Source organism: Myxocyprinus asiaticus, chromosome 8, assembly GCF_019703515.2.
Source record: "Myxocyprinus asiaticus isolate MX2 ecotype Aquarium Trade chromosome 8, UBuf_Myxa_2, whole genome shotgun sequence".
NCBI classification, from domain to species: domain Eukaryota; kingdom Metazoa; phylum Chordata; class Actinopteri; order Cypriniformes; family Catostomidae; genus Myxocyprinus; species Myxocyprinus asiaticus.
The window spans coordinates 1077123-1090402 of NC_059351.1; the positions used below are offsets into that span (position 1 = coordinate 1077123).

At 36.4% G+C, this 13280-nt stretch overlaps 1 protein-coding gene across 2 annotated transcripts; it reads left to right on the forward strand.

Annotated features, from left to right (window-relative positions):
* Positions 1–3749: 3749 nt before the first annotated feature.
* On the forward strand, positions 3750–11781 carry ppa2 (inorganic pyrophosphatase 2). 2 transcript variants are annotated; one of them, XM_051705068.1, is made up of 12 exons: positions 3750–3988; positions 4345–4412; positions 4593–4631; positions 4716–4769; positions 7137–7256; positions 7397–7483; positions 7630–7756; positions 7845–7972; positions 8068–8156; positions 8306–8375; positions 8461–8500; positions 8632–11781. In XM_051705068.1, the coding sequence occupies exons 1-12, from the start codon at positions 3820–3822 to the stop codon at positions 8658–8660; spliced, it is 1020 nt and encodes a 339-aa protein (XP_051561028.1). In that variant the 5' UTR covers positions 3750–3819; the 3' UTR covers positions 8661–11781. The 2 variants fall into 2 exon arrangements, with proteins under 2 accessions (XP_051561028.1, XP_051561029.1); XM_051705069.1 differs by lacking the exon at positions 4716–4769.
* Positions 11782–13280: the final 1499 nt, after the last annotated feature.

Here is a 13280-nt window from a genome sequence, read left to right on the forward strand (position 1 = left end):
AATATAACATGCAAAACAAATCCACACCAGTTCAAACATTGTCCCAGGGCAGGATCGAACCTGGACCTTTCTGTTTCACATTACCACACACTATCATTGCACAACATTGCCACAGGGTTGACATTGTCAGGGCCCGACCAAGGAGGACCGAAACAGAGTGAGTAATTTTCAAAAGTTTAATGAACAAACGGCAATGCAAATAGACAGCAGGGGCAAAGGAAAAAACAACAGGGTGTCCAATGATGTCTGCATCTGGTCTGCATCAGGCCAACTGTAGCTATTCTGAAATTTAAAAGACATTAAATGTAGAGAAAATCCCTATTTCTCTATCAGCTGTTAAGAGAATAGGTCAGTGCTTTTAAACAACAGGTGATGTTGCCAGAAAGAAAGGATCTGGAAGGCCCAAAGCCTCTTCATACAGGGATGAACACTTGCTGAAATTTACAGTTCTCAAAGACAGGAAAAAAGCCTACAAAAACTGTCAGCAGAATTCAAGACCTCAGAAAACAAGAATCTTTTGAGAAGATCAATAACCAGAAGGTTATCTAATGCAGGTTTTGTGTCTAGAAGATGTGTTAAAAAGCCACTGCTGTCTCAGAAAAACATCAAAGACAGAATGAAGTTTTTGCAGAATATGTAAAGTTTGATTCAGAGTTGTGTGGAGTGATGAATCACGATTTGAGTTGCATGGTGATGCTCCAGAGAGGTGCCTTCGAACATCTGGTGAGAAATACAATAGTAAATGCATCTCTACCACACTGAAGCATGGAGGAAGAGGTGTCATGTGTGGGGAGCCTTTTCAGCTGCTGGTACTTATGAGCTGCTTCACTGTGAAAAGCCTGTGATTAATGCTTTGGAGAATATTGAAGAAAGGTTTGCTCCCCTGTAATGATGGCTGGCAAGGCAATGACAGGCAGATGAAGATGAGATGATGTGAAGAACCCAAGTGCAGTTTATTATAAACATGGAATCCAAAAACCGCAAATATAACGTGAAACAAAACGGACTTGGACTTGGACTTGGACTTGGACTTGGACTTGGACTTGGACTTGGACTTGGACTTGGACTTGGACTTGGACTTGGACTTGGACCCAACATTACTCAACACAATACCTCACCAGAGACAATGGCAAACATGAGGGCTTAAATACACAGACATGGTAACAAGACAACCAATGAAGAGACAGAACTGAAAATGAATTAACAAGACAACAAACCAATGAAAACATGACACATGAACATGGAGGGAAACATGAAATCACATGACCAGAGGACCACATGACAAGATCACATGACAGGAACAAACATGGTGTGGAACAAAACACATACAACCCTGACATCCCCACAATTGAAAAGTTGTTTTCTAAAGAGGAATGATCAGATGTTATTTTGCTCCAGCCCACACTGCAAAGACCACCAAGAAGTGGCTTGAGAACAAGTCCATCAGGCTCATGTTTTGGCCTGGTCAGAGTCCAGATTTGAACTCTATAGAGAATAATTGGTCTCATCAAATGTTTGACTTTCTTTCTGTAAAACTCTGTCCGCTAGTTTACCGACAGGGGAAAAACTATCCCATACTAAGTTACTTTATCTATTTGTTCAATTCTTGCTAAATTCCTGACCAGTGATTTGTGGTAAGACCATTAAAAGCTTAATGTTTTGTCAATTTGGGCTTGGCCCTCTTTTTTTTTTTTTTTTTTTTTTTTTGCCCAGGAGTATATATTAACATGACTGTAGTAGGCTAACCATGTTATTTTGGGGGAAACCATGATGTTACTATAGTAATATTGTATTGTATTGATTCTGAGGCAATTTGATGTAATATTTAGGCTAATACTTTTCAAAATATTGCAAATGTATGCAGCTAATGAATATCCTGGAAATTATCAGATTTGTTTTGAGACAACATACTTATTTGTAATCTTCAATTTTGTTTAAGATGATTATTTTAAAACAGTTTTTCAATAACTGTCCAGTAAGTGAAAGGAGAGTATTTGGGGTAAAAAGCCCCCCTGTTGCAGTGGCTAAAGGCCCCTATTAAACACATTGTTTTTCTTAAGTGGGGTAAATAGATTTGTGATGAAGAATGTTCAAAGTGGGCTCACATTGACTGATCCAATCATAATAGAGATTAATTTGTTTATAGAATACTTGAGATGTTATGAAATGTCAAATGTGATTACAATTAACAAGAAATGATTCACCCTTTTTTGTTACTCAAAAAGCATCTTGCTGTCTTTAAAGTATTTGTATAAGTTGACAAATTGTGTCCTATAACTATCGCCCTGTTATCTACACTATATCAGTATTACCCCCTGGGGGCCTTTTACATCAAATGAAAGAGCCTTTTACCCCAAGTGAAGGAGCCTTTTACCCCAAATGAGGGAGCCTTTTACCCCAAGTGAAGGAGACTTTTACCCCAAGTGAAGGAGCCTTTTACCTCAAGTGAAGGAGCCTTTTACCCCAATTGAGGGAGCCTTTTACCCCAAGTGAGGGAGCCTTTTACCCCAATTGAGGGAGACTTTTACCCCAAGTGAGGGAGCCTTTTACCCCAAGTGAGGGAGCCTTTTATCCCAAGTGAAGGAGCCATTTACCCCAAGTGAGGGAGCCTTTTACCCCAAGTGAGGGAGCCTTTTACCCCAAGTGAAGGAGCCTTTTACCCCAAGTGAGGGAGCCTTTTATCCCAAGTGAGGGAGCCTTTTACCCCAATTGAGGGAGACTTTTACCCCAAGTGAGGGAGCCTTTTACCCCAAGTGAGGGAGCCTTTTATCCCAAGTGAAGGAGCCTTTTACCGCAAGTGAGGGAGACTTTTACCCCAAGTGAAGGAGCCTTTTATCCCAAGTGAGAGAGCCTTTTACCCCAAGTGAGGGAGCCTTTTACCTCAAGTGAATGAGACTTTTACCCCAAATGAAGGAGCCTTTTACCCCATGTGAGGGAGCCTTTTACCCTGAGCAGGGCCGTAGCTAGTGGGGTGAAAAGTGGTAATGATTCTAGGGGCCCACAGGTCCAGAGGGGCCCCACAACAAATTCTAAACTGTACATTTTTAATAGTAAAGGGGCCCAGAACAATATACAGTCTTTTACTCCAGGTGTGCAGTTTTTACAGTTTTTACAAAAATGAATTTTACTCAAAACAACCTTTTGTTGTTATTTATTTTAATACAAATTATGTTGCTCCATCAATATTCAGTAAAAAATACACGTATTTCTTGAATCTTGAGACACTTTGTGACCAAAAAATAAATAAGCTAATTTTCCTTAAGGTGTGCCACCCCGTTGTACCCCACCTCTGACTGTTTTAATGCAAAAACACTCAGTATTACAGTAGTTTAGTCCTTCTTCACACAACTAGTGCTATCTTTGGGCTGTGAGGGATTGACTTACAGTCTCAGGAATGGTATAAAGCTGTTTAAAGCTCCAAGATCACATCTGATGTTCCACAGCTCATGTTGTCTGGAGTTCTTTGTCTATTGAATGTTCTTGAACAGATATTTTATCAATGTTTTGTCACTTTAAACTGCAGCACAGCCCATCGAAGAGACTGTAAGTCAATCCCTCACAGCCTCGTTTTCATTCACGTTAAAAATCAAAGATGGCACTAGCGTGAAGAAGGACTATTAATTGTGTTTAGTTTTAGTTTTCATGTTACTTACATTGAAATTGCTATGTAAATACGGGGAAGTTTTCATTTGGGTTATATGGCCCCCGCAGTGTGAAATTGCTGCCAATAGGTGGCATGAAGTGGCATGAGATTTTGTGACGTGTAATGTGAGAGACGTTTACATGCAGGAACTGCAAGAATACACGTCGATGTAAATAATGAGTTCACTTATTCACACTGCGACGAGGTTTTCTGCTACATTTCTTTGTTCCCATCTCAGTCGCACATCTGTAATTCCAGCTGTTTCCCTTCATTCGAGAAAAATGTTGCATTATTTAACGGAGGTGAGAGGACGACCAAACTCGCTTGACTACAGGATTTACTTCAGTACGTCCCGGAATCCATACCTTTCAATACCATTCATAAAGATCAAGACTAAAAGCTCTCAAATGTGCAGATGAAGCGCAGTGTTCCTGCTACAACATCACACAATATTCTGACGTCACCGGTTAATGTGTGCTTACAGTGCGGTTACATTCATTGTAGTAAAACTTTTGAATTTGCCTGTTTCTCGTGATGCATTTGTGCTCTTTTAGCTTGATCCTGCTGCCTTTGCATCTAAGTAATAATAACATATATAAAAAATGGAGAGGGAAAACCAAGAGCCTCAGATTTGTGTTAAATATCTGAAGAGGTAAAGACTGAATTATGATGATGACTGATCCACATTTTCACATTTACAGAAACTTCAGATGGAAAGTACATATCCCCTTTCCATGATATTAATCTCTATGCAGCTGCTGATGAACAGGTTGGTGTATTGTGGATGTTTTCCTAAAATCAGTGCCATTGGGTCATGTGAAAATTAATATGTTTAATGATTGAAATATGTGTGAATTATTTCAATAATAATCTTACTGGCATAGCTGACATAATCCTTATTCAGTCCATTTTCTAATCTCAGGAGGTTTTTTTCTTCTTCACATTTTAGGAATGTGGTGTTCCTCCAAAGAAATTGAAGACAAATGAGGTAACTGTGCAACCAGTCATTAACCAGCACAATTTGGGGCCTTGTTGTTATAAAAACAGGTGCTAAAAATGTTGTCTATAACAGATCCTGTTTAATATGGTTGTAGAAGTACCTCGCTGGTCAAATGCCAAGATGGAGGTAAGTATATTATTCCAAGAGTTCCACACTTTCATACTATATAAGGGCTCCAGACTAAAAAAAAATGACTTGGGAGCCATTGGCTCCTTACTGAAACATTAAGGAGCCAAATCATACAATTGTTCAATGAAGATTGTTGTTCAGTAGCAAGATAGAAAGAGAAGAAAAGGAGGGCAGCTGATAACCCAATTAATCGGAGGTTTAATAAACAGTATATATAGTTGAGAAGATACGTAAGTTTGCATTCCCCATTTGTCTCATCAGTGTTCACACCCCTTTCATAATTTATACAAATATAAGAGATATATTTTCTATTTAGTACTGCCCTTCAGAATCTACCTTAGCAGATATTTACATAAAGTATAGTATGCATATAGTAGTGTGTTGCCTTCTTGAGCATCAATGAATGTTTGCACCTTGTGTAATAGTTGTGTACAAGTCCCTCAATTGTCCTAAATGTCAAAAGCAGCTCTGGAAAAACTAAGAGACCACTGCAAAATGATCGGTTTCTCTGGATTTACTATTTATAGGTATGTGTTTGAGTAAAATGAACATTTGTGTTTTATTCTATAAAGTACTGACAACATTTCTCCCAAATTTCAAATAAAAATATTGTCATTTAGAGCATTTATTTGCAGAAAATGACAACTGGTCAACATAACAAAAAAGATGCCGTGTTTTCAGACCTCGAATAATGCAAAGAAAACAAGTTCATATTCATTATTAAACAACACAATATTAATGTTTTAACTTAGAGTTCAGACATCAATATTTGCTGGAATAACCCTGAATCTCAATCAGAGCTTTCATGAGTCTTGGCATGCTCTCTACCAGTCTTTCACATTGCTGTTGGGTGACTTTATGCCACTCCTGGTGCAAAAATTCAAGCATCTCTGCTTTGTTTGACGGCTTGTGGCCATTCATCTTCCTCTTGATCACATTCCAGAGGTTTTCAGTAGGGTTCAGGTCTGGAGATTGGGCTGGTCATGACAGGGTCTTGATCCGGTGCTCCTCCATCCACATCTTGATTGACCTGTCTGTGTGGCATGGAGCATTGTCCTACTGGAAAAACCAATCTTTAGAGTTGGGGAACATTCTGTAGATGCTACAAGAGCCCCAAATGAATAAAATCCCAGATGCTGTTTATTGTGTAACCAAAACCCCCAAAATAACCAGAATAAAATAAAGATTTGGTGCATAATGAGAAACTTTTAACTATAAACAAGCTCGAAACACTCAGGGGACTCTTATTTTGAAATGATGGAGACTTGGCTCCATTAGTGCTCCTTATTAAAGCATTTACAAAGTTAAGCTTTTTGTGGCCTTTATATTTCACCAGATGAGGTTTAATGAGGAATAAGTTACATTATTATTCATAAGACACGATGAAACAATGAAAAAAACAAAAAACAAACAACTAACGCAACTACTGCCATAGATTTTTGCCGATAACCAATAGTTTCAAAAAGCAACTATCGGCAGCAATTAATCGGTCTACCTCAAGTCCAGGTACTCGCAAATCCGTTTACTAGTTTTGCCTGATTTGTTGCCTGTATGTATTATCTACTGTCCAGTTGTGCAATAAAAATTCAAGCCCATTTAAAGGGATAGTTCACCCCAAAATGAAAATTCTCTCATCATTTACTCACCCTCATGTCATCCCAGATGTGTATGACTTTCTTTCTTCTGCAGAACACAAATGAAGATTTTTAGAAGAATATTTCAGCTCTGTAGGTCCATACAATGCAAGTGAATGGTGACCAGAACTTTGATGCTCCAAAAAGCACATAAAGAAAACATAAAAGTAATCCATAAGACTCCAGTGGTTTAATCCATGTCTTCAGAAGCAAACCAGTCAGTTTTTGGTGAGAACAGACCAGAATGTAACTCCTTTTTCACTATAAATCTTGACAGCAGTTTCCTTGGTGTTTATGATTTCAAGCTCGATTACACTTCCTTGCATCATCTAGTCACTTGCATTGTATGGACCTACAGAGCTGAAATATTCTTGTAAAAATCTTCATTTGTGTTCTGCAGAAGAAAGAATGTCATTCTAGTTTGAGATGGCATGAGGGTGAGGGTCAGTTTTGGGTGAACTATCTCTTTAACAAAATAATGAATTCACCCCCAAAAATAACACGAAAGGGATTTGTACATGTATTAGAAAATGTGTTCTTTGCATTCAAAGTAGCACAACAAATCCATCATTGAAATCATTGTGTAGTATAATAGAAAAATTGCCAATTCTTCTTTTTCCTTTAAATATAGTTTTTTCTGATATTGTGGTTAGTATGCAATACAGTAGTATGTTATGTTTAAACAGCATTGTGTAAAGTTGGCACAATACATTTGTTCCTTTACCCACAGATAGCAACAAAGGAACCTTTAAATCCAATCAAGCAAGATGTAAAGAAAGGCAAGCTGCGATACGTAGCCAACATTTTTCCACACAAAGGTTACATGTGGAACTATGGTGCACTTCCACAGGTGATGTCCTGGTTTTGATTACGGTTGTGATGAATTTCCTAAAGATGTACTATATCTGTATGCAGTCTGAACTGAATTTTGTACAATTTTTACCGCATACTTGTGTTTAATAACTCCATTTTTTGAACCAATATGTAAAGACATGGGAAGATCCCAACCACAACGATAAAGAAACTATGTGCTGCGGAGACAATGACCCCATAGATGTGTGTGACATTGGCTCCAAGGTGGGTATCACACTTGCTTGAGTCGCACTCCGAAAATAATACAGAGTCTGGCTGAAGCATTCAGACTTGAACACTTTTGTAAGGCTTTGTAAATGTATTAATATATCTCACCTGCAGTTTAGTACATCTACATCTCTGTGCCACAGGTGTGTGTAACTGGGCAGGTGATTCAGGTTAAAGTTCTAGGAATTCTGGCTTTGATAGATGAAGGAGAGACTGACTGGAAGGTAGTAGCCATCAACATAGAGGACCCTGATGCATCAAGCCTTAACAGTGAGTATTCATTGTTTGTATGTTTATGTGTTTATTGTCTTATTTACATTTCTGGCCGTGTCTTTTCAAGAACTGTATCATTTCACAGGTATTGAGGATGTCAGAAAGAATAGACCTGGTCATCTTGAGGCTACGGTGGATTGGTTTAAAAAATACAAAGTACCAGATGGAAAGCCTGAAAACCAGTTTGCATTCAATGGACAGTTTAAGGATAAGGTACCTGCCATGGTGGATTGATGAAATGCATTTAAGTTTTATTTAAATTCATTTGATGGTCAAGCATCTAATTTTGGTGTCGGATATCATGTTAGGACTTTGCCATAGAAATCATTAAATCAACACACAACTACTGGAGAGCATTAGTGACGAAAAAAAAGACTAAAGGTGAAGAAATTGTTTGGTGAGTGGTGTCTGATTTTTATATTAGATCTGTTAAATGAAAGTGTTGAAAAGTTATATTTTAGACATTTTGAGGGTAGACATTTGTGAAGCCAAAACAAAAACCTTACATGTGATATTAATGAATTACATTGATGCTTCTTTCTCTAGTCAAAACACCTCCTTGTGTGATAGTCCATTTAAATGCACTGATGCAGAGGCTGGTGCAGTGGTCCAAGCTGTAAGTATTTATTTCCTATTATTCTGGCAAATTGTTGCCATACGTGAGCTGAGCATACACACAGTAAATTACTCCTGTGTTGTAGGCTGCAGAATACGGAGAACCCCTCCCGGTGTCTTCTGATGGTAAAATAACACAACTCTTTATATTTTATGAGTTCTACAACTCTTCCATTATCAGCTTGAAATGCTGAATTCATAACATAGACACATTTATTCAGGTATCCTTAATATTTGATTATATTTCTATTTCACAGTGGACAAATGGCACTTCTTGGCAAATTAAAAGATGACCTCACTTTTCAGAATGGTCCCATAAGAAGGTAGAGAAGAGCAGAACATCAGCATGTACAAAGATTTGTAATTTGTGTTTGTTTTCTTTTGTAAATCATTAAATGATCAGCACAAGGCACACCATTGCCTACTATTTATTCCGTTTTTATTATAGGGCATCAAATTAGCATGTTATTTTTGTCATTCATATGACATATATACATTTTTTTTAGTTGTAACAGATATCACAAATTGCAATTATGTTTTTTATGCACATTCTTTGTAATGTTTCTGTCATTTATTTCAATGAACATATTTCAAAAACAAATGTTTAAGAGCTCATGTCAGTTTTTATATTTCAAAGGTAGAGAAGTTAAAATCCCACAACGCACTGGTTTTTAGAGTCCAAGCACAAAGAAATGAAACATGGTGGGCATTTTTGTCTGGCCTGGATAAAATTTGGGGATAAAGTTCCCACCAGGAGGTGCTATCATGTCTCTGATGCATAAAAAGTTTGTGTTGTTTGTTTCGCTTTTGGCATTATTTGACTGGCCTCAACACAGTGAACAACTTTGCCTAAAGAGCCATTTCTTGTCAATCAAATCATTTTTATTTATTTGTTATATATATATATATTTTGTTTTGGTGTGAAATGAACTTTTGTGAATAATTAATAAGCTTGCATGGTTGCACTGTTTGCAAGTTGATTTACTCCATTTTTATTGTTGATTTGTTGTTTAATAACTTCTTGTTTTGTTGTCTGAAGTTCATATTCTTCTCAAAATTACCTATTCATGATAAAAAAAAACGGATCTATTGATTGTCACCTTCATCTTGTTTTGTGCACCATGTGTTTAGGTCTGTGTGCAAAGTTCTGAATCTTGTTTTTATCATCGTAAAAGCAATGTGATATTGCTTCCTGTGCAAGGCTTCTGTTTCATGTGGTATGACTAAAAACTTTAAATAAGCATTACAATTCTAGTACATTTTTAAAAGCAAGCCTAAATTCAGTGCTACATTGCTTGAGTAAAATATCCAAACAAACAGTGAGTAAAATTGACTTGAAATGGAATGTTGCAAAAAGCATTACTTGAACATTTCCAATTAAATCCACCAACAATTGTGTGTAGGCTTTACCTGAAAATATGGTCTTTAAAAGGGGTCATGAAATGCTCTTTTTTTAAATTTTATTTTTATAGTTTTATTATCTTTCCTTAGGTCCACTGATAATATTAGTAAAGTTTTTTTTTTGTTTGGTTTTTTTTTTTTTCATTAAAACAGTCATAATTTATAATATATGATCATTTTCCACCCTGTCTCAGGCCCTCTGTCTGAAACACTCAGTTTTGGCCTCAGCTCCTCCTTTAAACGGCAACAAAAACGCCCACTGTTCTGATTGGCTAGCATCATGCAGCCCCACAAATACAGCCATATTTGAAATTCATTCAAACCCACAATATGATAAAACTACATTTCAGGGATTACACATAACGCACATCCAAAACATTGCATCTGAATATATAAAACTTCATCTCAAGCACAACTTTTAACACTCACATCCTGTCTACACCGGACACGAGAGGTGTGTCAAAAGCAATAGAACCCATTATAATCAATGATGCTGTCTACCATAGAAGTGTCAGTTGTAGTAAACAGATCTCCTGTTCTATTTTGCACTGCATGCGCTGGTGCTACTACTGCCAACAACACAAAAAAACAGTATAGAAAGTGTGTGTTGACGTGCCCGGTGTAAACAGCCTCAAGCCGTTGCATTGCATCGTGTTAACGGACAAGGTGTCAGCACCATAAACTATCAAACCATTATGAGATTTCAAACATCAATGTATGGAATATGTACTGCTCTCTCACTTTCTTGAGTATGAACTGTGCCCCAGTGGGCGGGGCAAAGGGTGTGATGATGTAAAGTAGGCGTCGATGTTGTTGCTGTAAAGGCGGTCATGAATTAATTAGTACCCTTTGTGACATCACTAAAACACAAATGTAGAGAACGAGCCGTTTGGCTTGGTTTCAATAAATGCTTTTATTGCACTGGGGAGTAAGTTTTGAGTTCTGAAATTCACAGTATGTTTTTGTAGAAGAAAGACCTCTTATATGTCAAAATATCAAGGATCATTCCTCATGACATGACCCCTTTAAATGTACTAGCAGTTTCCTAAAGTTTTTCAAGGAAACCAAACTCTAAATCTGTTTAGGAGCTCAACAATTGCTAAACGCAGCTATATTACTATATTAAAAGATACTCGATGCACAGATACAGTTTTCACTTCACAATAAGGTGAACATTAGTTAATGCTTTACTGTATCATGAAATTACAATGAACAATATTCTTATATAAAGCTTTTATTTTTGAAACATTAATCTAAATTTTAATGTTCATTGTTTTATGATTCTTAGTTTGAATTCATATTAATGCATACAACTTTTAATGCAAAGAATATATTGGTATATGTAGACATTAACATTAACCAATATTAATAAATGCTATAAAAGACTTGTTCATTGTTTGTTAATGTATTGCTGTATCTAATGTTCATGAATACAACACTAGTGTTCAGACCACACTAATGATACTTTTACAGTGCCATCAAAATGTTAATAATTCTCAAGGATGGCCTTTAGTATAGGGGAAAGGGTATGATTATTTGAAGAGTCCATAATATACAGCTACCTTTGATTTAGAGATGCACATTTATGAATTTTGTTTGCTAAAAATAGATAGATTAGCAATACATTAGCAGTGAATTATTAAATAAAGCACGTCTCCCAAAATGGTAAGCTTTGCCAGTGGCTCAACTAATAGGAAATACTGTAAAAGTGGTCTTGTTGAAATTTTTCAAGTGGGTAAAATGTCTTAAAAGAATCTGAGAGAGTGCTGGGCAGAGAAAATGTTTAAGGATTTTACTCAAGTTATATACTGAAGAAGTTGTTTTACGGTAGCTACACAAATCTGATGTACAGAAACTGCAAAGAGGGAAGAATTTTTTTATATATATTTCTGCAAACTTGATTGAAATATGGAATAATAATGTGTTAGTTTTGGTCCAATAAAGTACTTATATATTTTTTGTAAACTTTCTTTTGTGTTTCTATAAAGAATAAAACCAAGGTTTGCACAAGGGCTTTGAAGTGCTTGAAATTTGTTTTTGGAATTTTTCATCTGCTTCCTCTGATACATTTCTGCTTAAAAGGGCTTGAAAAAATGTTAGAGGAACAAGTATTGATGTTGCAGATCGTCTGCGTCATGTAGTGATGCAAAGATCTATCTATCTATCTATAATCTGTCTGTCATTTATCTATCTATCTATCTGTCTATCTATAATCTGTCTGTCTGTCTATCTATCTATCTATCTATCTATCTATAATCTGTCTGTCTGTCATTTATCTATCTATCTATCTATCTGTCTATCTATCTATAATCTGTCTATCTATCTATAATCTGTCTGTCTGTCATTTATCTATCTATCTATCTATCTGTCTATCTATCTATAATCTGTCTGTCTGTCTATCTATCAATCTGTCTGTCTGTCTATATATATATATATATATATCTATAATCTATCTGTCTGTCTGTCATTTATCTGTCTGTCTATCTATCTATAATCTGTCTGTCTGTCTGTCTATCTATCTATAATCTGTCTGTCTGTCTGTCTGTCATTTATCTGTCTGTCTATCTATCTATAATCTGTCTGTCTGTCTGTCTATCTATAATCTGTCTGTCTGTCTGTCTATCTATCTATAATCTGTCTGTCTATCTATCTATAATCTGTCTGTCTGTCTGTCTGTCTGTCTATCTATCTATAATCTGTCTGTCTGTCTATCTATCTATAATCTGTCTGTCTGTCTGTCTATAATCTGTCTGTCTATCTATCTATCTATCTATCTATCTATCTATCTGTCTGTCTATCTATCTATCTCTCTGTCTGTCTGTCTGTCTGTCTGTCTGTCTGTCTGTCTATCTATCTATCTATCTATAATCTGTCTGTCTGTCATTTATCTGTCTGTCTATCTATCTATCTATAGTCTGTCTGTCTGTCTGTCTATCTATCATTTATCTGTCTGTCTATCTGTCTATCTATCTATAATCTGTCTGTCTGTCTGTCTATCTATCTATAATCTGTTTGTCTGTCTATCTATCTATCATTTATCTATCTGTCTGTCTGTCTGTCTGTCTATCTATCATTTATCTGTCTGTCTGTCTATCTATCTGTCTATAGTCTGTCTGTCTGTCTGTCTATCTATCTGTCTGTCTGTCTGTCTGTCTATCTATCATTTATCTGTCTGTCTGTCTGTTTATCTATCTATAGTCTGTCTGTCTGTCTATCTATCATTTATCTGTCTGTCTGTCTGTCTATCTATCTATCTGTCTGTCTGTCTGTCTATCTATAGACAGCAAAAAAGACTTTGGAATTGCGCAGTATACAGTAGATGATTAAATTGCTCATTTTATTTGAAATATACAGTAAATTGTTCACATATTCCCCAATTATTCAGCTTACCCCTTGATATTACACAAAGTCATATTTTTATAGACCCTCTATAATAGTCTCCACTGCTGCAATGGGGTTTCAGAAACAGCTGCTGAGGGAGTGGCAATTAACTTGGCATCTTTCT